General features: G+C 42.3%; 2 protein-coding genes across 2 annotated transcripts in view; one reads left to right on the top strand and one right to left on the bottom strand.

The window, feature by feature from the left end:
- The first annotated feature begins 595 nt into the window (after positions 1-595).
- Positions 596-12,648, top strand: LDHA (lactate dehydrogenase A). Its single transcript, XM_056851633.1, has 7 exons — positions 596-728; positions 2,215-2,332; positions 5,602-5,775; positions 6,886-7,059; positions 8,849-8,966; positions 9,460-9,583; positions 12,417-12,648. The coding sequence occupies exons 1-7, from the start codon at positions 603-605 to the stop codon at positions 12,579-12,581; spliced, it is 999 nt and encodes a 332-aa protein (XP_056707611.1). The 5' UTR covers positions 596-602; the 3' UTR covers positions 12,582-12,648.
- A 2,060-nt stretch (positions 12,649-14,708) lies between these two features.
- Positions 14,709-25,936, bottom strand: part of TSG101 (tumor susceptibility 101) — a 32,323-nt gene continuing 21,095 nt past the window's right edge. Inside the window, exons 8-10 of the mRNA XM_056851631.1 lie at positions 20,258-20,460; positions 18,456-18,695; positions 14,709-15,034 (exon numbers count right to left, since the gene is read on the bottom strand). Of these exons, the coding sequence (XP_056707609.1) occupies positions 14,945-15,034; positions 18,456-18,695; positions 20,258-20,460 (533 nt within the window). The 3' untranslated portion in view covers positions 14,709-14,944. The remainder of the gene's footprint in view (positions 15,035-18,455; positions 18,696-20,257; positions 20,461-25,936) is intronic.

The following is a 25,936-nucleotide window of genomic DNA, read 5'->3' on the forward strand; positions in this document are numbered from 1 at the left end:
TAGCCAGTGTTACTGCCCCCTGCTGGTGCTCTTTTGAAAATGCATGCAAGAATGATTAGCTTCTTGCAGGATTAGGACTCCAGAGGGGAGGTTTGAGAAATCTATTCAACCCAAAATAGGCTGTTATAGTATTTGGATGGGAGACCTCCAAGGAATACCAGGGTAATGATGCAGAGGCAGGCAATGGCAAACCACCTCTGAAGGTCTCATGCCTTGACAGCAAAAAAAAGTGCACTTTGTATAACACTCATAAACACATGAAGCTGCCTTCTACTGAATCAGACCCTTGACCATCAAAGTCAGTATTGTCTACCCAGACCGGCAGCGGCTCTCCAGGGTCTCAGACAGAGGTCTTTCACATCACCTACTTGCCTAGTCCTTTTAACTGGAGATGCTGGGGATTGAACTTGGGACCTTCTGCATGCCAAGCAGGTGCTCTACCACTGAGCCCCGGCCCCTCCCCAAGGAACTTTGTTTTGTGTGTGTTCGGTAAGAGCTGGGGGGACAGATCAGAAATCTTGGGTTTGGGATCCATACTAGAAACATTCTATACTAACATATTATAATGCTAAAATCTGATATTTTTTTTGCAGTGCTACAGAATGTCTCTCAAGGAAAAGCTGATTGAAAATGTTCACAAAGATGAGCAGCCCCACGCCCACAACAAGATCACTGTGGTTGGGGTTGGTGCAGTTGGCATGGCTTGTGCCATAAGCATTTTGATGAAGGTGGGTGGCATTTAATTATTTTTTTTTTTGCTTTGTGACAAAATGTTGGCCATGGAAATAAACTTGGAATTGCACCTGTAGACTGTTTGTTGAAATGATGTAGACTAGCAGCCAATCGGAGTACTTCTACGTCACAGTTCTTTTAAAAAAAAATGGGGAATACAGACTCTGTAAATACAAACAAAAATGTATCCCATATACAGCTTTCCATATATCTTGATGTCAGTGCAAGTACAATCACTGGACACAATTCTCTCAACTGTTGAGTAGCCATGTGTTGAGAAATGACAGAGTACATGTGTGTGAGCTGCCTGTACATTACCCATTATGCTCATGGCCCATATTGGCTGAAATGGGTAAGTGCATGATGATTACTTCAATTTCTCTTTTTGCTAGAAGTACAACTTCCAAATGTTGTGGTGTCAGTTTCTTGTTATGATTGTGTTATTCTGGCACTCCCATTATGATTGTAAACTCAAGTACACTTTCAACAGTGGTCAGAGCAACTGGACTAAGTGTTGGGCAAGTTCAAACTGCTATGCTGCATATCAGTTGCTGTCTGCACTTGTACATAAGGGAGGAGAGATGGGGGATTTTTCCTGACTCCTCTTCTTGGAGTAGCCTCACATCTTGTTCTGTTCCCAGTTCTGTAGAAGCCTTTTAAAAAGGTAGGTAAAGGTCCCCTGTGCAAGCACCGGGTCATTCCTGACCCATGGGGTGATGTCACATCCCAACGTTTCCAAGGCAGACTTTTGTTTTGTGGGGTGGTTTGCCAGTGCCTTCCCCAGTCATCTTCCCTTTACCCCCAGCAAGCTGGGTACTCATTTCACCGACCTCAGAAGGATGGAAGGCTGAGTCAACCTTGAGCCGGCTACCTGAAACCGACTTCGGTCGGGATCGAACTCAGGTCGTGAGCAGAGCTTTTGACTGCAGTACTGCAGCTTAACACTCTGCGCCACAGGGCTCCTCCTTTTAGGGTTACAGAAATTAGAGGGAAGGGGAGAAATCAGATTGGTCAACTTGTGTTTTTAATTTGTAGGATCCGTCTTGCTATTGGTGTTTTTCATGATAAGACAATCATCAGTTTTGTGAAGCTCACTTAGAGACGTCTTCATCTGTTCTCAGTTTTGTCTAGGTGACATTAATGCCAATGTTACTTCACTAGAATTGTCCGGATTGGGTGATTAGAACTTCATCACCAGTAATACTTTCATGCCAGTCAAGGCTGGCTGCATGCCCCAAAGCTGTCTGGCACAAGTTGCCTCTGTAAGTAGGACACAGCCACCCGGGGGGTCAAGAGGTAACTAGATTTTGTTGCTGCCTGCTACAGCAAAATCAGGAACTTTATCAAGCTCCTGCCAGCCTTATGAGCTGTTTTTCAAGTTGCCCATGCCTGTTGTAGCGTGTAACCCTAAAAATTAATGTCAGGGAAATCTGCCTTTAACCTGTCTTTGGGGTGACTTTCTCTAACTCTTGCCTTTTGTAGGATTTGGCTGATGAACTTGCACTTGTTGATGTCATTGAGGACAAGCTGAGGGGAGAGATGCTGGATCTTCAACATGGCAGCCTCTTCCTCAGGACGCCAAAGATCGTCTCTGGCAAAGGTTACCCTTTTGAAAATGCTAAACAGACCTTTGAAAAGCAGTTGCTGGAGGTCATGAGTGCCCCATGGGGTTTACAGCGAGGTGGGGCAATCAGGTGAAATTGTCCCTTCATGGCCTCCCACTAGTTGAAACAAGATGTTCCATTGGTGGGAGCAGTTTTGCTCAATACCCACTCCTCACAGCAGCACACCCCCTTCCGTACCCTGTGGTATTTTGTCCATAAGCTTCCATGCCCACCCAACACCAGCTTTTGGGATGCCTTTGCAGGGCTGTTGAAAAAAGAGAGTGGTGGGATAGATAGGTGTCCACGACTGCTTTCTATGTGCCATTTATAGCATCCAGCCTTGAGGCAACAAAATCTGGTTTCCTTTTAACTCCGGGTACTAAGAATTAACTCCATAATTCTAAGTGGGAAAGGTCCTAGTGTTGTTTCTAAAATTTAGGAAGATTCTGGGCCAGTTGATGCATGCAGTGGCTACCATACAGTTGCTTCCAGGGGTGCTGAACTTGCGGCTGGGGTTGGGTGGAAGTGCTGTTTATATCAGTTATGTATTTCTGTGATGAAGACGAAGTGTCACAGTCCTGAGCTGATTGTGTTCTGGATGGTGGTGGTGATACTTGTATGAACTGTCCAAACCGAAGAGGTTGAGCTAGAAAATACTAAAATTATAAGTATATAAATTTTAATAAGGGGCACAGTAAAGTTAAAAACATAAGGCCTATAACATAGGCAAATCTTTCAGTCAGTAAATACATGCAAACTCATACACTTTTGATGTAAAATCTTACAGTGACCAAAGTAGGACCCAATAAGGACCAAACACGTTTCGGCCTAAAAAAGGCCTTCCTCAGCGGTCAGACATAGAATTGTAATCTAGTACACATCCTAATAATATAATAGCGTCATAATGCACAGTAGAAAAATACATAAAAGGCCTTCTAGTATAATGAAGAAAGCTGATAGGAAGAAAGTAGATTCCTTTGAAATGTGGTGTTGGAGGAGAGTGTTACAGATACCCTGGACCGCCAAAAAAAACAAATCTGTTAAGTTTTAGATCAAATCAAGCCTGAACTGACCCTAGAAGCTAAAATGACTAAACTGAGGCTGTCGTACTTTGGACACATTGAGAAGACAAGAGTCACTTGAAAAGACAATCATGCTAGGAAAAGTTGAAGGCAGTAGGAAAAGAGGAAGACCCAACAAGAGATGGATTGACTATAAAGGAAGCCACGGCCCTCAGTTTGCAAGATCTGAACAAGGCAGTTAAGGATAGGACACTTCGGAAGACATTGGTTCATAAAGTCGCCATATGTCGGAAGCAACTTGACTGCACTTAGCACACACACAGTATAATAAAGCTTCCTGTAAAGTTATTTATTCTTTATATACTAGAACATGGCTCCCGTGTCTCACCTTCTGTTATATGCCACGCTTCTAAGGATGTGTAGACATCAAACTGTGTATTAGGTGAACAGTTGAATGGGTAAACAGGATTTCAAGGGATTGGGGACCTTGAAACTCCAGTGGAGACTTTCTCTGATGGGACCCCTGCTCTGATGGTGTACAGCAGGTGCACTTTAAGGAGAGCATCCTCATTTAGTCTAAGGGGATGGAGTGGGTAGAGATGAGTGGATGGATGTTTAAAATTTGTTTGAAAGAGTGCTTTTAAAAAAATCCTTTGAAGGTGATGAATGAGCCAATATCTCTCCCAGTGAGGCAGGTGAAGAAAACACTATTCGCAGTGTGGCAACTGTTTTTTTGTAGCGCAGGGACAGTCTGGTGGCCCACAAAATAAAATTTGGCAGCAGCTTTAGGCATAGAGATACAAAGCCAATTGAACACGCATCAACAGAAGAAGAGTTGGTTTTTATATGCCAGCTTTCTCTACCACTTAAGGGAGAATCAAACCAGCTTACAATCACTTTCCCCTCCCCACAACAGACACCCTGTGAGGTAGGTGGGGCTGAGAGAGCTCTAACTGAGCTGTGACTAGCCCAAGGTCACCCAGCTGGCTTCGTGTGTAGGAGTGGGGAAACCAGTCCAGTTCACCAGATTAGCCTCCGCCGCTCATGTGGAGGAGCGGGGAATCAAACCCAGTTCTCCAGATCAGCTCCAAACCACCACTCGTAACCACTATACCACACTAGCTCTCGTTCAGCACTGTTGAGTTGTAATACAGAGGACTTCATTGACCTGGGTCTTGTATCTCGTTTCCACTGACACCGCTTTCATCCGTTAACAGTGGCTGTCCATTGCATCAGAGCCCTTCCCTCTCACGCTAGGCTCTTCGCAGCTCATTGGAAGGCATTGGCGTTACATGAGTAGAAGTTCCTGGTGCCTAACACACATCCTCTGCAGTTGCCTTTGCAACAGAAAAAGGAAATGCAAGCAGAAATGAGATATGGGATCCAAGCCATTGTTTCTCTGGCAATAATTGCTGTCCCAGAGCTGGCTGACCAGAATTCTCTTATTCCCTGACTGTGATCCTCATCTGTGGTAACGCTTTAGCTGACAATACTCTAAAATAGCACTGAGTGACTGCTTTCCCCCCCTGGGTCTCCTAAACTGCCAGGCTGAAAGGACATCGATACCAAACCAGAGAGCTGCGAGTTGTGGTTCAGCTGTCTATTGAGTTGTGTCTATCTTTATGTGTGCTTATGTGTAATTTTGCTTTTAGCCCTTTTTGAGAGAGAAGTAGCAGTAGGGTTCCAGATCATGACAAGCGATCGTTAGGCAAAGCGCTCAAAAATGGTCAGACATAGTTGCTCCTCTGTTTCCATGTAGAAGGGTTTTTTAGGAATTAAAATAATAGTCTGACAAAACGTGAGCAGTCGTTTTACTGTTGCTTTCCAAAATGCCCTTTTCATACTGGCATGGCTGAGATGGAAAGTTGTGAAAAATAACTGTTTAACATGGAAACGAAGAACTTCTAGGAACGATGGGAATCTTTAGTTGGCTTTTTTACAAGAACAAGTTTCTGGTTCCTCTGTAATTGATAGAAACATGTAGGCAGTTCCTACGACAAGCTAAAATGAAATAGGGGAGTGGAGATCAATACAGGATTTAAGAGTCACTGGAGCACTCTTTTCTACCCTGTGCACAGCTCATAATCCTCCGGTGACCAACCCTCATGCTTGTCATTCTGTCCTGATGACCCTCAGGATCTCCCCCTTCCTGTCTCATTTCCCACGATGCGTCATCTTGAATAGAACTGCAGCATAAAATGAATTTTCAACAAATGCAATTTTGATAACCTTTGTTTTGGCAGACTATGCTGTAACTGCACACTCTAAACTGGTTATCATCACTGCTGGAGCCCGCCAACAGGAAGGCGAATCTCGCCTGAACCTGGTGCAGCGCAACGTCAACATCTTCAAATTCATCATTCCTAATGTTGTCAAGTACAGCCCTGACTGCAAGCTGCTTGTGGTTTCCAATCCAGGTTGGTCATGTCTCGACTACTAAAGAACTCTCTCTTATGCTTCGCAAGCAAGGAGTGCATGCTCCCACAAAGGAAACCAAAGAGAACAGTGTTTCCGTGGTGATGAAAAAGAATGTATTCATTTCCTACCATTTGTAGTCTTTTTTGGGGGGGGGGCCGCTACAAACCACAGAATTTATTTCAACCTACAATTGCCATGTTCTTGCAGTGATGGCTTCTTCGCTCAAGAGATGGGACCTCAGCCTTGTAGCGCACCCTCTGTTCCCCCCCATCCTGGCTCCCCTTGGGAGCAGTTTTCCTTTCCCAATTTCAACCATCTTTAACAGAGTGTAGAACCAACTTAAAACCCAAATTACAGTTCGTCAAGGCTCCTTTTAATTAGGATCTACAGCAGCAGTTTAATGGGCTTAAATTATAGCTAATTGGAACTCTGGTTAGCTTTAGCCATGATTAAGGTCAGTGCCCACATTTCCCTTAATTCTGGGTAACTCAAGGGAGTTAGTTCCCAAGAGGATGTGAAAAGGAATGCATTAGCATTATATCTTGTACTAACCATTACTAAACTTGGTATAGTGGGATTTATTATTTCATATTACATCAGTAGGGTGCAATCTAAATAGCTGTAGAAAAGGTCTACATTTCCTACTTGAATAGGTGCCTTGTTAGTGTTTACTTAAGGATACTTTCCCCAATGTAGTTTGTGTACAAATGTGATTGCATGCTCAGTTGTGCATCTAAGGCAGCAATACTGTGACACTTATTTGGGAGTATCATTTAATTCTTGCAAACTTGCTCTCTTACCTGCATTCAAAGCAAGACCATGCATACCCCAGAGTGTTTTGTAAAATACTCTTATGAGCACAGGCATCAAGACAAGCCTGAAACACTGTATTAATCTCTCATTTCCTTTCTTTGGGCACAACATTCGCCACCCCTAAATTTTTCCTCCCTGTGAAATGGTGGATTAGGGTGCATGGCTTAAACACCATAGGATTCCCAACCTATTGAGAATCAACAAGTTGTTATTCTCAATAATTGCCCATATCTCATGATTTTTATTAATTATGTATAGGACAACTATTTCTAACCAACTAGCCCCTTTATTGACAGTGGATATTCTGACCTACGTGGCCTGGAAGATCAGCGGCTTTCCTAAGCATCGCGTTATTGGAAGTGGTTGTAATCTGGACTCTGCCCGTTTCCGCCACCTCATGGGTGAGAGGCTGAATATCCACCCTCTTAGCTGCCATGGCTGGATTGTTGGAGAGCATGGAGACTCCAGTGGTAAGCACAGAACTTTCCTTGTTACACAAAGTGCTTTTTCTATGAAAACATTAAATATGCGTTAATAGTTCTAGTGTAGAATAGATAAGCGTGCTGGAGAACTTGTCTTGCAATATTGACCCCTCTCACATGGGATTCATTTGTTATTCTTCCCCCATGGGTATCACTGGTATGATGTTACCTTCTAAGACCCCCATCAGTACTCAGGAAGTTGGAAGAGAGCAGGGAAACACTGTCTGACGTGTATATTTGCATACTGTGTGATATAACCAAAGATCTTGCGATAGGGAAGAAAGGAGGAACCGAGAAACATGTGGGCTACCCTGAGTTCCTTGGATGAAGGGAAAGATAACAGTTTGGGGAATCGGGGAGGGAGGAAGAGATGTACATAGATGGGGTCTGTCTGCTGTCAACTTATCAGTTCTCCCTGAGTATCAGCCCTATCCTGGGCAGACCAAGAGAGCGTTCCCCACCACTCCCTCAGTGTAAAGTTAGGAACATAATCTATCCTCATGAAGTAACACTAGATGGTCTATATTTGACTTGGGCAGACTTGTTCAGAAAAGGTCAGGTCTGTAATCCAAGTAGCCCAATTCTACCCTTTACTCTTAACAGGAGAGTGCTGGGTAAAGTCCTTCACATAAGAGACTATTGAGGCAATCTCGAGTTCTTTGAAGAAGCTTTTTTAAAAGGCATCTGTCTTGCCCTTCTTACCATTCTATATTTAGGAGCTAAAGTGCAAAGTCAGTTTAGTCAGAGTTGCTGGCAACTGTCTCTGCACACACATATGCAACGAGAAATAAAACTCAGAGACCGGGCACTTCCTTACAGAGAGGGCAAAATTGCATGAAATGTAACTGCTAAATTGTGTCCAATTTTTGAACTACTTTCTGTATATAGCTAGAAACTGCAATAATTACATGGGATATTCTTGCTCTCAACAAGCTGCAGTAACAAAAAGTTACAGGACTTCGTTTTTAGAGCAGCTTTAAGAAAACTTATGTACATGCATAGGAAAGTTTCAATATTAAATATCCTGCCTCATAATTACACCTTAATGTAATTATGTATGCATTACATAATACTTGATGTATAAAGTCATCTTGGACACCCCCACCATTCATTCCACTACAATTATGTCATGTCTGCTACTCTCCTGAAAACTGTGCACCCCTTACTCCTTATTGTATACACAACTGCATACTTCTTTTAAGAGCCTATGTTACTATTTGAGTGAATTGGAAAAGTGGTAAATGAATATTTTAAATCATGTGTGAATGGGGACTGTTATGCATCTCACAATAGCAAATCCAGGTCCCAAACCATAGTGACTATGATGGCAGATAAAGTACTTAAACTGTGTAACTTGTTTGAGGAGAACAGCAATTATTCAATCAACAAATTATGCAGCATATACTCCTTAAGCCAAAGGATACCTATAACCTGCGATATAAATAGGAATAGCCACCTCCAGTATACTGCATGCTCAGTCTTGCTTCCATAATAAGGACCATTGAACATATTATGCAAAACAAAGTCAGCTGTATTTACAGCCATAGATGAATACACCACATTGAAACCCTGGAGAATTGGTGGCAAAACAAAGAAATACATGGCATGTCTGGCTAAGTTCCTGTGATAGGAAGTTGAATGTGGGGGTTGCTTTGCTTAGGTCCTCGTTGAGGAAAGGTGGCAGCCACTTCCTTAGTAGTTTGCAGATATGCAGTACACTGTATTAACAGTGAAACACCATTCCTTACAAATAAGAGCTGTGTTTTATTTTAATCAGTGCCTGTCTGGAGTGGTGTGAATGTTGCTGGTGTCTCCCTGAAAGCTTTACATCCTGACATGGGAACTGATGGAGACAAAGAAAACTGGAAAGAGGTCCACAAACAAGTGGTAGACAGGTAAATACAATGTTTGCTCAAAAAAAGAAAAAAGAAAAGGCAGAGCTGGAATTAAGTTGAAATTTAGAATGCTCCAGCCATAATTGTCACCAATACATAAAATGTCACTCTCAGAACTGTATTTTTGAACATTGCCCAAGTTGGGAGTGTTGGACTTTTAGAATGTGCATGTTGATACCGTGTATAAACCAAAATCTGGACATGAGACATGTAAAAAAGTTATATAACAACCAACTGAACAAGTAACTGTTATATACAGACATTTCCTGTGATAAACTCATCTTACAAATGAAGACATTCGGGATTTGGTTTGTTAAAGAATGGAAACTAATAGCCCAACCCCTAAGTTCTGCTGTAGATATCATATGAAGCTGCAGACAACCAAGAACCTCAAGCAGAGATTGGAGTACAGCCATATGTGTTACTTAGCAAAAAAATGTATTTTTTTAAGTGACCAGAAGTGCTGACCAACTCTAACCCATTTTCTCTGTAGCGCTTATGAGGTTATCAAGCTGAAGGGATACACATCTTGGGCAATTGGTCTTTCTGTGGCAGATCTAGCTGAAACCATTATGAAGAATTTAAGAAGAGTACACCCAATCTCAACAATGGTGAAGGTAAAAAATAGGTTGCTAAAGCACTCAATTAGAAGTCCTGTCCAGCAGTTAATGTTGGAATTTAGCCACAACAGTTAGGAGTAGGTGCAGCTATCAGCTACTTGGCGTAATTATTTATTATGTTTAAAAATACAGTCAGTGTATCAGCGTCACTTATAATACATCAAAGAGTATGCAATACGAATGGCCAAATATGACAGTACACCTTTATGTCCAAATTATTACAACCATGGATTTAATAAAAGGCATCCAAGAAGGTTAAGTCTTCATAAAATTATATTAAGTTTTTAATTGAACAAGGTCTGTAATTCTAGCCAGTTCGGCAATTTTCCATCTCTTACCAGCTAGCTTGTGAGGGAGGCTCTAATTTTGCAGTTCAAGTTTTAGAAGCTATAAGCCCGTGTTGGTGAACCGATGGCACGCGTGCCGACTCTGGCACGCGTAGCCCTCTCGGCCGGCACGCGCCCGGCCACCTCTACTCAGCCCCCGGGGAAGCAGCCTTCCTTCCTCTTCCCTTCCCCAGCTGGAGGCGAGGGGTCGAGGCGCGGCTTTGCCTGGCCCCGCGCCACGGGCGGTCCGTAGCGACTCTGGATTGGCTCCTCACTCCCGAGGTCGGACTGGGAGGCGCTTCAGAACGGGGGCGGGGACTGCGGGCGAGCCGGGAGCGGTCGCCCTCAGGGTCCGCCTGCCCGCCCGCCCTCTGCAAAAGGCCCCGGAGGGCCGGGCCGCCACCTGCGGCGCCTCCCCCGCTCGGCCAAGAGGAGCCGCCGCCCCGGTTCTGCCCAGCGCGCAGCCCAGCCAAGCGGCCTGCAAAGCGGTGCCGGGGAGCGGGAGCGGCCCGTGCGGTGGGGGGGGGGGGGGCGTGCTGCGGTGGCGGCCGGTGGGACTTGCGCCCAAGCAGCCCCCGGAGCCTCTGGGAGGAGGAGTAAGAAGGCTCCTGGCCCAGCCTGGGCTCCGCTGCAGCTGCCAGAGAAACGCAGCGCAGCACGGCCCTCTCTGAAGCCGCAGCGTGCAGGAACGCTGCGGCCCCTTTAAGCGTCCCTCTTGCCATTGGCAAGAGGAGGCGGGAGGCGGGAAGACGCTTCCCCCAAGCCGGGAAGGCGAAGCGTCCCTGCATGCCGCGCAGCACAGCGGTTGAAACCTCTCTCTCCTGCCGCGGAGGGAAGGAGGGAAAGAGGGAGGGGGTAAGAAGAAGAAGAAAAAGCCAGTCGCTCCCTCCCGGGGGCGGAACATGCGCGTGGGAGCCGATCAGGTGGAGGACTTTTGTGGACTTGGGGGGGGGGGGGAGAGGTGGGAAGGCTGAAGCCCGGTCGCAGGGAGCCGGCTGTGTGTGTGTGTGAAGGCTTTTCTCCTTCCTTTTTCTGTCACTCTCCTATTCTTTCTCTCCTCTTTTTCTGTCTTTCCCCCCCTCTTTTTCTCTCTCCTTTTTCTTTCTTTCTTTCTCTCTTTCTCTCTCTCTTTCCCTCCCTCTCCTTCTTTCCATGCTTCCTTCTGTCCTTCATTCTTTCTTTCCTTACTTCTTTCTGTCCTTCATTCCTTCCTTCCTTCTGTCCTTCTTTCTTCCCTTCCTTCCTCCTTTCCTTCTGTCTATTCCTTCCTTCCTCCTTTCCTTCCTTCTTTCTGTCCTTCCTTCTTTCCTTCCCTGCAGATCGGCTGCAAGCTGCGCCCCCCTGGCACCTTGGTTGCCTGGGCCCACCGCTGGCTGCCCTCCCACCTGGGAGGAGGGGGAAGACCTGGGGGAGCTGAGGCACCCTCCAAGCCTTCTCTGCATAGCCTCCCCTAAGGTTGCCAACCTCCAGGTGGTGGCTGGAGATCTGCTATTACAACTGATCTCCAGCCAATAGAGGTCAGTTCCCCTGGAGAAAATGGCTACTTGGGCCATTGGGCTCTATGGCTGTGCAGTCTTCCTCCCCAAACCCCGCCCTCCACAGGCTTCACCCCCAAAACCTCCCGCCAGTGGTGAAGAGGACCTGGCAACCCTAGCTTCCCCCCCACACACACACCAGGAGATCTACGCCCGGTATGGCCCCCGAAAGACGTTATAAATATGCAAATGGCCCTTGGCAGAAAAAAGGTTCCCCATCCCTGTTCTAAACTAAAACCTCAGTATTCAGATTAAATTGCCGCATTGGCACGCGGCGATAAATAAGTGGGTTTTGGGTTGCAGTTTGGGCACTCGGTCTCTAAAAGGTTTGCCATCACTGCTATAAGCCAATGCTGTCCCAAATCATAATAGTGGAATTGAATAAATTTAGGCAAAGGTCTAAGTGCAGCCACTTTAAGAAAGCTCCATTGATACATTCTGAGGTGATAAACTGCCCCCGGTAGCTGAAGAAGTGAGCGGTGACTCACGAAAGCAGCCAGAAATTTTGTTAGTCTTTAAGGTGCTACTGGACTCTTGCTCTTTTCTACTGCTCCAGTAACTGAGTTTGTTTAATAAAACTTACTAGTTGACTTCTTGCATCTTCCCCTCTGTGCAGTTTGTGCATCAAGCAAACATCTAGACAGTATACATACTAATTGATGTGAAAGTCTTCCAAAGTATCAAGAAGTCCAGCTGAAATTGTGACTTATTCCTTGGTTTACCTATAGTATGTACTCTTTAGTAACAGGTTGCAAGTATTTACTACAGAACTAGATTAAAAGCCAAGGCAGTTGTGGAAGAATCGGTTAGTTAGGCTAAACCAAGGGATTAGTACATAAGTAAACACCATTTTTGACCCTTTGGGTAATACCACCTGCACCCTCAGTGGTTTCCTTACATTAAAGGAAACCTACTATTCACAAAGATAAGTATTGTGTGACTAACCAAGTCTTGGTTTCTCCTTCCTAGGGCATGCATGGCATTAAAGACGACGTCTTCTTAAGTGTTCCTTGTGTCCTGGGTTATTCAGGCATTACAGATGTGGTGAAAATGACTTTGAAGAGTGAAGAGGAAGATAAGCTGAGGAAGAGTGCAGATACACTCTGGGGAATTCAGAAAGAGCTTCAGTTTTAAGCCCGCTGTCCTCTCTTCACTGCTTATTAGTGTCAATGGGTCTTAGCAGGATTGTGTTGCACTTTCACTTATGTCAGTTCCTTTATGATGCATTGTCTAGAAACACAGAGCTATACCTCCCGTGCACTAGGAAAACAAGCATGATCTGTGGCCAGAGCTGGATCACATCCTAGTCTTGTATAATGAAGAAATATAAAGTAGATCCAGCGTACCCTGAAACGGCACTGCCGAATGAAACCTTTCTGCCTTTCCTCAGCTAAATTTACTTTCACAGCCAAAGAAATAGTAACTGGTATCCAAAACCTTAAATTGGCAAATACTGACCCGTATTCTGTGCTGACCCAAGGATTAAAGTCACCACTACCAAGCAGCTCCACATGTATTTTTTTTCAATGCTGCTGCTTTAACTTTTTGTGTATACTTTCAGAGACCCATATTTTTGTGTACTCCCAACTACTCCAGTAATAGTGTCTTCACCATCAAGTAAAGCCTCCGTATGCAACAAGAACTGCTGCAATTGTCCAACTGTAGTACCAGCCCTCAAAATACAATAAAACAATAACCTCATGCTTTTGGGTTTCTTCAGTGTAGTCTGGCATACAAAACCTGGAACATGCAATGCCATGCACCCGTTCCCAGCATTCTCACACAGTCTGCTTTATAATACTTGCTAGTCTGCAGGCCCTCCTGAACTGGAAAGGGATGTCAGTCGCAGCTGACTTATTGTGACCCTGTAGGTATTTAAAGGCGAGAGCTTATGATGAAGTAAACTGTTAGTTTTGAGGTGGTAAAGTACGTGCAATGTTTCTGATAGTCTTCCCAGCATAGAAGTGGCTTGAGGAAAACACATACCCCCCAAAAAATCATTTAGATAAAAAAGCCCAGTATTTCCATCTACCAATAGCATTGGGGGAGGGGAGGGGGGGAGACTAGAACATTCCTGAATATTAGTTTACATGGAAAAACAGGGTCTCTCATTCCAACTGGCAGACAATCATCTAATGGTTATGTTAAAATCCCATTTAAGTGCTCTGAGAACAAGAACACAAAGGTCTTTTGGGAGTGCTTTTCTGTATCTTAGGGGGAAAAAATAGCAATCTTGGTGATAACTATTTTGCTGCTATGTTAAGTGGAGGACAAAGAGTTTTAAATTCAGGGACCAAATTTAAGTCACCCAGAAAGGAGGATTAAGTGATGGGACAAATTGTCTTACACATACCTGGTACTATTTTAAACTGTGAAGAAACTGAAATGTTGGCACTTACAGGTTCTATGAAGCAGCCAAGTTGCCTGAGCAGCTGAATTACAGTAGGGAAGTCTCATTTTAGGCACTTATTGGCCACTGGATGTCATGGTCTCTTGAAGGTACAGTCTCTCTCCCAACCCCCCACAGGAAAATCTGGTATTCTGTACATTAGCACCAATACTTCAGTTTTTCTTTGCTACTAATACAAAAACAAGCTGGAGCAACAGTTTTTCAAATCATTAAAAAAAAAAAGTTAGGATGCTTTGACCTCAACTTGTTGAATCAGAGGTAGATGTATGGCACACAGGTCCAATCTAGTGGGGTGCAGAAACACTGCTTGTTAGTCCCACTCCAGTTTCACTCTCCCATGTACAACATTCAATCAATATTCTATTGCGTCATAAATTAAATTTAGGTTGGGCATTGCCTCTGTACAGTCAGTGATTCCCTCAACTGGCTAGAAGTGAGAGAGGGGCTAGATGGAAAGATCCCCAAATAAAATATAACCATAAGCCAGACACCTTATCACTGCCACCATAACCTTAACATGGTGGGGCAACTCTGAAGTTGCCATCCTAAGTCCCATTACACAAGTTGTGCTGAATGACATGGGACATAATACTTAGTGAAGATGCATGGGACAATTTGAGACAATTTTGAATAAGAATGAGCATTTTATCCCAGCCTCCTACTAATTTTCATTATACAAAAACACACAGATGAGATTTCTAGAAGTAGATGTTGCTGAGACAACCTCTTCTCACTCTGAGTTTCCATGTCATTGCAATATACGATGTGTTAGTTTAAGCTGATATTTTCTTAAGGATAAACATGAGAGCATAGAAGCAGTATTCACACAAATGTATGTAGTACAAGAAAAAAAGTGTTACACAACTTTTATTCAGCCATCAGACCACCAATGCAAAAGGTTTACAGAGAATAGAAAGTGCATTAATAAAAGCTAGTCCTTACCAAGAAAAAGAAAATATATTATCCATTCAAAATATCTTACAATTGAATAACGTAATAACTTATTCTGGCTACCTACTGATTAAAAAGTAAAGTAAATGAGAATATGACCACTTTCTGAATGCCACTTTTTCCCAAGCCATGAAGGTCAGTAGAGATCACTGAGTCCTGCAGTCTTTCTTGCTTTCTGCATAAGTGCCCTCAGCTGAAACTGCTTGCGAGACAAGAGGCGAACATGCTGAGAAGAAAAAAATACAAGGCCATTATCAACAATGCAGGATTATTCAATCCCAAGCATCAAGAGACTAAAGTTGTATTACTTTCATTTAATCCAATCGGACTGGATAGGATGACTCCTTCACTGTAGTGACTATTTAAGAATTGTGTGTGTGTGTGTGTGTGTGTAGTGCCGTCAAGTTGCAGCCGACTTATGGCGACCCCTTATAGGGTTTTCAAGGCAAGAGACTAACAGAGGTGGTTTGCCAGTGCCTCCCTCTGCACAGCAACCCTGGTATTCCTTGGTGGTCTCCCATCCAAATACTAACCAGGGCTGACCCTGCTTAGCTTCTGAGATCTGACAAGATCAGGCTAGCCTACAAAAATTGTGAAATCAGGTTATATCCTTCAAAAGAACTTGGCTACAAATATATTTGAAGAGAGAGCCTTGCTTGGATTCAGCAACGCACAAGTGGAAACATAAATGGACTTAGCGCAGTTCCGCTTGTGCAAGATCCAGTGAGGCATCCAATGCTTTTTGTTCTGTATATTAGTTATTCAACTTTAAGGTTGACAATGAGGAAATTGAAATTGTTCAAGACTTTCTGTTCCTTGGATATCTCATCAACCAAAAGGGAGACTGCAGCCAAGAAATCAGGAGGAGATTGAGACAGGGAAGGGCAGCCATGAAGGAGCTAGAAAATATTCTTAATGTAAGGATGTGTCACTGGTGATCAAAACCAAGTTAATTCATTCCATATTACTGTGTACAGATGTAAAAGGTGGACAATGAACAAAGTAGACTGGAAAAAAGTTGATTAATTTGAAACGTTGGAGGAGAGTTTTATGGATACTGTGGATTGCCAAAAAGACAAATAAGTGGGTTCTAGATCAAATCAAGCCTGAACTCCCCTAGAAGCTAAAATGACTAAACTGAGGTTATCGTACTTTGGTCACATTGTGAGAAGACAACACTCACCGGAAAAGACAATAATGCTAGGAAAAGCTGAAGGCAGCAGGGAAAGAGGAAGACCCAACGTGAGATTGATTGACTCTATAAAGGAAGCCATGCTCCTCATTTTGCGAGACCTGAGCAAGGCTGTTACCAATAGGACATTGATTCATAGTGTCACCATGAGTTGGAAGCTACTTGACGGCACTTAACACACACATAGTACCAGAAATTGGTTACATAAGATCTTGCACAAGACGGGATACAGTAAGTACATTTAACTTCGCTCAAGAGGAAATTTTGTGCTCTATCGGATCCATTGTGTTTACCTGAAAGGAAGACCACCCCCTCCAATGTTATACACAAAACGCTTTAGTACGGTACATATTTGTAACTTGTGTGTAAATGTAAGATCCTCTCCCCTTCTTGACATGATACCTGGAGGGAACACTCGTCTTTCTTTTGGGTAAATACTGTAGGTTTGGGTAAATACTGCAGGCTTATACCCCAATGATTTTAGTGGGACTTCACTTTGCCAAGTTACACTTGAAGATTCAGGTAAATATATGTAAAATTACTATTTGCATACTGTGCGTGTGTAAAGTGCCGTCAAGTTGCAGCCGACTTATGGCAATCCCTTTCTGGGGTTTTCATGGCAAGAGACTAACAGAGGTGGTTTGCCAGTGCCTTTCTCTGCACAGCAACCCTGGTATTCCTTGGTGGTCTCCCACCCAAATACTAATCAGGGCTGACCCTGCTTAGCATCTGAGATCTGACGAGATCAGGTGGATTTGCATATTAAGCCCCCTTTAAAAGTTACTTGTTCTTACTGTTATATAGTGGACATTGAAGGGAGATGCTGTTAGCATGTGTTGGAAACAAGCTGGTGGTGGTGGAAAGTGCTGTCAACTTATGGCCACCCCATAGGGTTCTGGAGACAAGAGACATTCAGAGATGGTTTGCCATTGCCTGCCTCTGACCCCAACCTTGGATTTCCCTGGTAGTTTCCCATCCAAGTATTCATCAGGACCAATCCTGCTTAGCTTCCAAGATCTGATGAAATCGGGCTAGCCAGGGCCATCCAGTCTAGGTAACAATAAGCTGCTCACCTTTCTTCCTGTTTAATCATTTTTGACATTAATTCTAAGTGTACACCTATGCCAACTATTCTAAATCAATCAACTGATGTCCTGAACAGTCCACCTTGCTTGAAATTCATTAATTTGCTAAAAGCAAAGATGAGTCTGCATTCTCAGTATATTTTCAGCAGCAGCGCCTAAATCTGTTTGCCTCTCTGATCGTTGCTATTTCAATTTTAGTAGATGACATGAGAGAAATACTTTTTAAAAGGGCAAATGGAAACATTATTAGCAAAATACCCATCATTATGAAGGAGGGGTTGTGTGTGGTAGGAAGGACTTCCAGGGGCTCCTAATAAGCCTGCCCCAGCAATAAGATTTTTTTGTCCCAGTCCAGCTGTACTCCATGCCTGCATCCTGATTTTGTACCATAGAATTCAGTGGAAACCTTTTAACAGCTTAGCTAGTCCCATCTGCATAGCCCTCCCCTGCAATTTTGTTTCCTGGTCACCAGACATGGTACAAAACATTAGAAACTGGCTTTATTTAGCTGTACCAGCCCCCAACTGGTTTGCCCCTGACTAAATGAAAGAGGGACAAGAAACAAAAAGGAAGGGGGAAAATCTTACAAAAACGGATACTATATATATGTCATAAAGGAAGCCACAGCCCTCAATTTGCAAGACCTGAGCAAGGCTGTCAAAGATAGGACATTTTGGAGGACTTTCATTCATAGGGTTGCCATGAGTTAGAAGCAACTTGACGGCACCTAACACACACACACAGACACACACGTCATGTCTAATTTTTTAAACACATCACATATTGCATGCTCTAAGCAGACTGTTTCATCAGCCTCAAAATCATCAAGATTACAATCTGAAAAGAAGGGAGCACAGGGACTGTTAATGATGGGGGGGGGAATCAAATTTATGGTCTAAAACATGCCTTCCTTTTTGGACATGAAAACAAAAACATTTGCTCATCAATCTAGATCAAAACCATGTGAATTAGAGTGCATAAAACAAAGACTGAAAGGCACCAGGAGAAAAGCTGTCAGGGGTGGGGGCAAAAGAGAACAGATGCCAGGAAGAAAATGGGGAGACCAAGCAGAAAGTGAGACGCAAACAGAAGGCCAAGATGTCGCCCATGCATAGGTTGGCCCCTTCCTGGTGTTCACTGTGGGTAAGGCTCTAACATACAATTGTGATTATGGTGTGGGAGAAGGGAATAATGCTCTTGGAAATGATTCCTTTCTCTAATTCTATACAAACTATGCAGAGTAAAAAGTTGTACCTCATGATTGCTTCCAACAAAAATCATCAAGAACCACAATCAAAAATGTGGTCAGTTTACACACACACACACACACACACACCTTTATGTATTTATTTTAACTATTTCACACCTACCTTTAGAAAGATATCTAGATCAATAACTCCACGTCTCAATGCTTCACCCAGGTAAAAGATGGTGTCTTCAATGGCATTTTCCTCGGCATACAAGTTCAAGATCTGCTTATAAAGAGGTGCTGTAGGAACAATAACTTCATCTATGTCATTATTTTCTGACTGGCTTTCCATTTTTTCCAGGGCAGAACTCAGCTCTTCGTCTTTCTTTTTCAGAAGATCAATGTTCTTGTCAACTTCACTCTAAAAATTATACCATTGGATCTCATTACATAAACAACATATGACAGTTACCTGCAGTTTGAAACACTGACAAAATTTTAAAGTGAGAAGTCCTTAAAACCTCACTTTCAAAATCTCCTGCTCTCCTCTTTTGAGCTCAAACCCTCTCAGGACCACTCCTCCTTTAAGGTTCATCTCCCAATCTGAATCACCTATTACTACTTGAATGCTTACCCCACAGATTTTCTTTAGTCTGCCTTTGATCTATTCTTCCAGGACAAGCTTTCCTAATATGGCTGATCATCTCTTTATTGTCAAGTACAAGAATGCTGTTCTCATTCTAACAACTTGTTCAAAAATCTGGAACTGTTGTCTGCTTTCTTCTGAGATCTCCACTTTAAAACTGAGAGGCAAAACTTTCTACTAATTGGCCACTACTGGAAAGAGAATGCCAGACTGTGGATCATTAAGCCTGATCCAGCAGAGTCAGACTTAGGCAGTCAGACTAAGATGTTTCTCAGGAACTCTCAGCTAAAAAATAATCTTCTTAATGTGACCCCCTTTTCTAACTGCAGACTCCATCTCCTTATACATCTTCCAAAATCTTCCTACATAGATACTGAGAGAATTACTATTCACCTCATTACCCATATATATGCATAATTGGATGCTTCTTTTTCTCCTCAAGATCAATCTTGGACTTAAGTGCACCATTGTTTCTCTAGTACTAAAGCATTTGCCTTCTTTTTTCACTTCCTAGTATCCTATGATTAGGGTTCATTACTGCAGCTTCCTTCTAGAGAGCCTTTCCGGCTTCCACTTCATCTTGCAGCTACCCTCCACATCTTGTATCCTCATCTTTTACTGACTTTGTAAAGAGATACGGGACAAACTGTGGTAACAGAACTGTGCCTGAGCAGTTCTATTTACGTGATGGGGGGGTTTCCACAAAATTTTACTCATATACAGGTATGCACGACCCAGGAGAATGATCCACTGTTGTATATGAAAGAAGGGCTAAGGGAAAGGGCAAAACATCTGGTGCTACCTGACTGTTCTTTCTAGGATCCAAGGGCATTTCGAGTCATGGCCACAGCAGAACATTTAACAGAAGCAGCTGGTGCAAAAGGACATTTTACATAACTGTCCCCAAAAACCTTCATAAGTGTTCACTGTCTTTTTAAAAATCCTATTGTGACAGATCTTAGACCCAATTTTGCCAGTGCAAGATTTTCACCAATTTCCTATTCCCGACTGCAGTTCCTCCATGCTGTTCCCGTGGGTCTGCCAACTCCCTAGGAGTAAGATTTTGATAAGCATATATAAGAAAAAAAGGATAAAGAAATTCTCCAGTCCTTGCAATTGACCAATGCTTGAGTGGAATGTGCTGCAAGAGTTACTACAAGGAAGGGAAATCTTTCAGTCACAGCTCTACAAAAGTTGTATCTGACAAGAAGCAAGATATCATGGGGTATCATACATCCAACCATTTGAAAGCTTAAAAAAAAGAAAAAAGAAAAAAAAAGAAAAACAAAAAAAGAACAACAAAAAAAAACGCTCAACAAGGCACTCATTCCACTTACCACTTCCTGGTCAAGGCGAGTTACCATCTCCTCAAGCTTTTGGTGACCCTTTTTCAGGTCTTCTTCTGTGCGCTTCAAGGCATTAAGTTCTGCCTGAGCACGGTCCATTTCTTCTTTCATTCGCCATCTCAACTTATCACTGACAGCCGAAATAAGGGACGCTCGAATAGTGTCTTCACCAATAGTGCCATCTCTGCTGGGACCTGCAGAAGATAAGTCATTCAGAAAAGTTATCCCATCAAGCAGACGTATGGGTCGGGATTGCTCGCAAATGCTTTTAAAAATAAAAGTAAAACATCATTATAGTAAGGCAGTTTGCTCTTAAAAGGGTGTATCCGTGAGCTTCCAAGCTAGATAAGAATTGTACCTTTCCAACTTAAGACCTTGTCCATCTTATCAGAGTGTGCACCTGTAGCCTTGAAATCAAAGAATTTGCCATAAAATTTGGTATATATAGCAAATAGTGCCAATGGAGTTTTCATGCATTTGTTACTTCAACTATTATGGCAAAACATCAGACCTTAAATGTAGGTTTGCCATCCTCTCTGCCCTGGATTATTGAAATATAAATGACTACACCCCCAAATTTCAGAGTTTTATTATGAAAACACAGAATCTGTTTTTAACAAATAGCTTGAGTCTTTGAGGAACTGAAGAGTAGGAACTTCAACAGAGCTACATGCCACACATCATTAAATGCTGCTTTATTTTTTATACAAATGTTTCTTTTGCTCTTGCATTAATGTTGTATAAAAAACTACACATCAACTTTATTACCATATGACTCCAAATGTTTATCAGTCATACACAAATATATTCCTTATCAAATCCTGCCTTCCAACAACTACCTACAAACTCATACTAAGCAGTCCAATCTATAAGTTTTCCACTGTCTCCACTCGTACATTGCCTTAGGAATACCCTTTATGCTTGGGAGTTGAAGCTTAACAAACTGCTCTGTCTTAGATATTACCATTAGTAAGCTAGAAATATAATTTCAGTGAGCATGTAAAATACTGTGGACATTACACACAATACAATAATGTCAAAACTAGCCAGAATTAGCAACAGCACTCTAGTATAAAAATCATATTTTACCTTAACACACCAACTCAAAGTGCCTCACAGGTTTCATATGTAGTCTGTCGCCATCCACATGTCCAATATTAAAATTCTTCTGCTTAATTAGAGTCTTTTCACAATTATCAGTTCATTTGCTATTCCTTGCAAGGTGTTCCTGGTGCCATAACAACATACAGTTTGTAGAAGTCGTGATGGTCTATTCCCTTAGTTTTGTGACCAGTTGATCTCCAGTGTCAAAACTTGTAAGCATTTGTAAGCGTCCACCCAGCAAAAAGAACTGACCGACTGAAACTGTCTTTTCATACTGTGGTTTCTGGATCTGCTATGTCCTGAGCTTCTCTGTTCACTCGGGTAAGGTCCCCACGCGAGAATGACTTTATCTCTGATTCCAGTTTCCTACTGCAAAACTTGGCACTTCCCTTGTACTGTTTAAGTTCTTTATTGTTACAGTCCACAACCAGTATATCTTGATTATTGTTCTGTATTCATTCTCAACATTTCTTTCTTCATCCTTTTATTTTTCTTCCCAAACACTAATGAGTCACAATAAGCTTCTTAACTTCACAACAGAAGCACAGAAGGTTGAATCGCTCCATTTCTAGATTCTTTTCAGTGCATTTCAAAGTCTAATTTCTGCATTCAGGATTCACCAAGGTATTCTTGAGCTCACTCACACTTCAGTTCTTCCTTCTTGAGTCTTGGGTTCATGTTCAGTTGAAGTTATCAATGCTACATAGCTTCTTCTGTGCTGACGATTGCTCCTTGACGTCTCTCTACTCTTCTCTCCAGAATGCATAGCTTGGCATGTATAAAGAACACTGAAAACAGTGCCAGACAAAGACATTCTTCTGCATAACAAACCAAAACTTCTATGAACACATTAATACACCTACGGTGTTCTGTAGATGGTTGTCCTTAAATGTTTAATGGCTTGATTTCAGTGTTTTCAGTATTTTAAAAAGTAGTTTTTATTTAAAAGGCTTGCCTAAATGTATCAATATTTTACTTTATCAATATTTTACTTTTTCAGTACATTAAAAGTACATTCAATTGATCACAGTCTAGTATATCCCTTCTCATTGGATGTAGGACCTCCTCTTAACAACATGCTTAAAAAGAGCTCCATGCCAATACTTCCTTGAAATACCCCTTCTATATATTTAATGATGTTTAGTAAACATTTTCACCCCACATGTATTTTTCTGAATAAAAATGCACTGTGGAGAAATTCAGGGTTGAAACATAATACTAGATGCATGTAATTTAGAAAGTCAACATCAAAACTGGTTTTAACAAATTCCTGTAGGTTCCAAAACTGAAGTAGAAGAAAACAAAGCAAGGACTGGAATCCACACCCAGACCAAACACAAGATATGCACACTACCATTCAGAAATGCATAACTTTTACAAAACATTCCCCACTTTCCCATTCAGCCTGGAAAAAAAATCAGGAGTTGAAATGCCTATTCAAATACTCATGTAACTAACTACAAGACACTGGGTTATTTCCTTCAACTGTTTTCCACAAACACCAAAGGCTCTTCTGCCAATTCAAGCCTTCTTGTGCTGGAAGAAATGCTCCAGCATTAGTGGAATGGAAGAACAGGTCACAACCCAGACACTACAATTCAGTCTAAAACAAAGATGGAAAGCAGAGATGGGAAAAGTTAGATTTTTTAAAATGTCTTTTTAGCTTGACTATGTTGTCACTGGTAACACTTGCTAACTAAGTATTTACAGTTACTAAGACTGGATGTAAAACTACATATATTATTCTATTTTACATCTGATTTTTGCCACTGAACATAAAAGGAGAGTTAAGGTCAACATTGATCACAGGAGAAATGTAATCAGCTAATGGTTATGAACTTCAAACACAGAGGAAAGTATCATATCTTAATATCAGATGTTACCTACCCAAAATATAAATGACCCCTGATCGAAGCAGAGACTGTAAACCAAGAGGTTGAAACCTCTAATCCTTGTCAACTAATTTAAGGAAAGAGAACAAATCCAATCATTTTGCTTTAAAATAACATCATTAAATGACTTGCTCTGTGATGGGAGCAATGCCATTAATGGGTAAATTAGAACAAGCATTCTGGTAGATCTGCAGTGAATTTCTAATCCATGCGCAACTCAGAAAAATAAATGGATTCAACATGTTATTTACAACCTTCAGCAATGCTAGTGACAGGGCACTAAAAGTGGGCTGAAGCCATTCACAAGACTGGGTTCTTTGTGGATTTACACATGGTGATAGTGACAAGCTGTACAAATCAGGTTTTTGAATACTGATTTGTCCTAACTGGGAGCTACACAGTCCAAATAAGAAACTCCCATACTTTTTGGTGCCTGAAGATTACTTTTCACATTTTGTCCCTGTGCTACTGACTACCTCAAGAAATCCCGATACAAAAACAGAGGAAAAGAAACCATTGGAGAGAGTGTTGCTTCACGCAGACTATAAACACATTTTAGGACAAACACTTTAGATACACTGAAGTGCCATGCTGTGGGAGTGCAGAGGATCCAAGTTATGTGTGTCATTTTGCCAATATTACATTTTCATGCATGTTAAGACAATTGTACAGAACAGCATTCTCCATGGCTGGCCCTAACTTGTTAGAGGTATAATTTTCAATTAGGTGGTTCACAATTTTAATATCCCAAATGAATGCCACATTCTAAAACAATGTATCCTATCTCTACACTCTCCTTACAATGTTTCATTTCCCACTGTTACACTGACAAGTCACATTTATTCTATTAAAAACACTTGAGTAAGGACAGCATGAAGACAATTATACATTCTTTGCTAACCTCTTGACTCCCTTCTGAGATCTGGGTTTTCCACACAGTCTCTCATCTCTTTACTCACAATACAGTGTTGGATTTGACTGTTCAGCCAGGGTCAATTCTAGTAACTAACCAAACAGGCAGTAATAACTCTACAATATGATTTTGGCAAGCTTCTGATATCTCAGAAAAATAGCTGTGGATATCCTCTAACCCAGAGGTGTTGAACTCATTTCTTACAAGGGTGGGATATGACATAAATGGAACTTGGTCGGGCTGGGCCATGCCTTGCCAGCCCATATTGGGACTGGGGGGGGGTTTGTCTCAGCCAACTCGCAGGGAGGGTAGATCTCTCAAGGAACTGGATCCAGCCTACGGGCCGTATGTTTGACACTCCTGCTCTAACCTAACACCATGCTTCTTGGGCTGCCAACCCTCACCCTGTTAAGGCATCATATTTCAGAAAATTATGGCCTAGGACGAAGAACAACTGAATATGGAAAGGTAAGGACTTGTTTCTACTGTCACAGAACTTGTACCTCATTCAAGGCATTTAACTCATACCATCTAGACTACAACGCATCGTGACCAGAGAGCTGGACAGACCTACCAAAGAAGCCTAAAGAACAATCTACAGGTAGACATCAAAGCAGACCCACAGGGCCCAAGTAAAACCACTGCACAAAACCAAACCATGTATAGTAACCGCTGGGCCTACAGTTGTGTTCCCCCCCCTCCACAATCTCTCTCTCTGTGTAATGTAAATACAGCATGGTCTATAAATTCACAACACAGAACGAATCAGAAATTCTTTATCCAAAAATGCTTACTTAAGAAGTGGTTGCCCACATTTTACTTAAATAAAGCAAGAATACAAATCCAGAAAAAAGGAGCAGGCTCAAATGTAAGGTTTTAAAACATAGAGAACAAGGCAGAAGGAAGCACACATATCTAATGGTTTGGAGAGCTCATTAAAGAACCCCAGCCCCGTAACATTTTCTATCACTTCCATAATTAGCTGCCCTTGGAGAAGATTTTATGGCACATAGCCATTTATCCCAGGGAATACACAGACATTTAACCTTTGGCATACAGAGTCTAGTTTCAGAAGTGACCTTACAGTACTATGCATTAGCAGTTGAATTGGGGAAAGAAAAAAAGAAAAAAAAACCCAGCCAAAACTAAACATGGCAGTGGAATAAACAACATGTCATAACTGGTGGGAGGCAATTTTACCCTGAAAACAGGTTGAATTGCTATATCCATATCAGATTAGCCTGACCAGGAAATTCAATTTAAGAGAAAATGTATCGTGAAAGAACATTAGATCTAAATTGGCTCCCCAAGTAGATTTCAATCACTGTCATGGCTGAAAGAATGCTACTTTGCTGTGGAGAGATCCAAATGCACATCAACACACAAACTTCAGCTTCCCCTCCCTTGGCAGCCTTCTGCACCTCTCAAAATACCACTGGTGAGGGTCAAGAGATCCTCACCATGTAGCAGGGAAGGGGCTGCAGTGTGTTGTGCGAACGGAAAGACAACTCAAGCGACCACAATGCTCATCCGCTACAGGAAAGTTACTGTTTTCCAAATACACATACTTTTATCTACTCCTAGAGTGATAGCTCTCTGGCTTATGCTGAAGGCACAAAATCTGTATTTACAGCCTGTTTTCTCTCCCATCATGGAACTTAAACCCATGTACGCAGATTCCCTGGACAGCTCAGTCAAGCACTGAGAAGACCCAAAGCTTTAACAAGGTTGCCACCTTACAATTATGCCAATCAACGTTTG

Source organism: Euleptes europaea, chromosome 6 (assembly GCF_029931775.1).
Source record: "Euleptes europaea isolate rEulEur1 chromosome 6, rEulEur1.hap1, whole genome shotgun sequence".
Lineage (NCBI taxonomy): Eukaryota > Metazoa > Chordata > Lepidosauria > Squamata > Sphaerodactylidae > Euleptes > Euleptes europaea.

Coding starts and splice junctions, on each gene's coding strand:
- LDHA (XM_056851633.1), top strand. CDS start 603: ATGTCTCTCAAGGAAAAGCTGATTGAAAATGTTCACAAAGATGAGCAG. Junction 2,333..5,601: donor AAAGATCGTCTCTGGCAAAG/GTTACCCTTTTG, acceptor TTGTTTTGGCAG/ACTATGCTGTAACTGCACAC. Junction 5,776..6,885: donor GCTTGTGGTTTCCAATCCAG/GTTGGTCATGTC, acceptor CTTTATTGACAG/TGGATATTCTGACCTACGTG.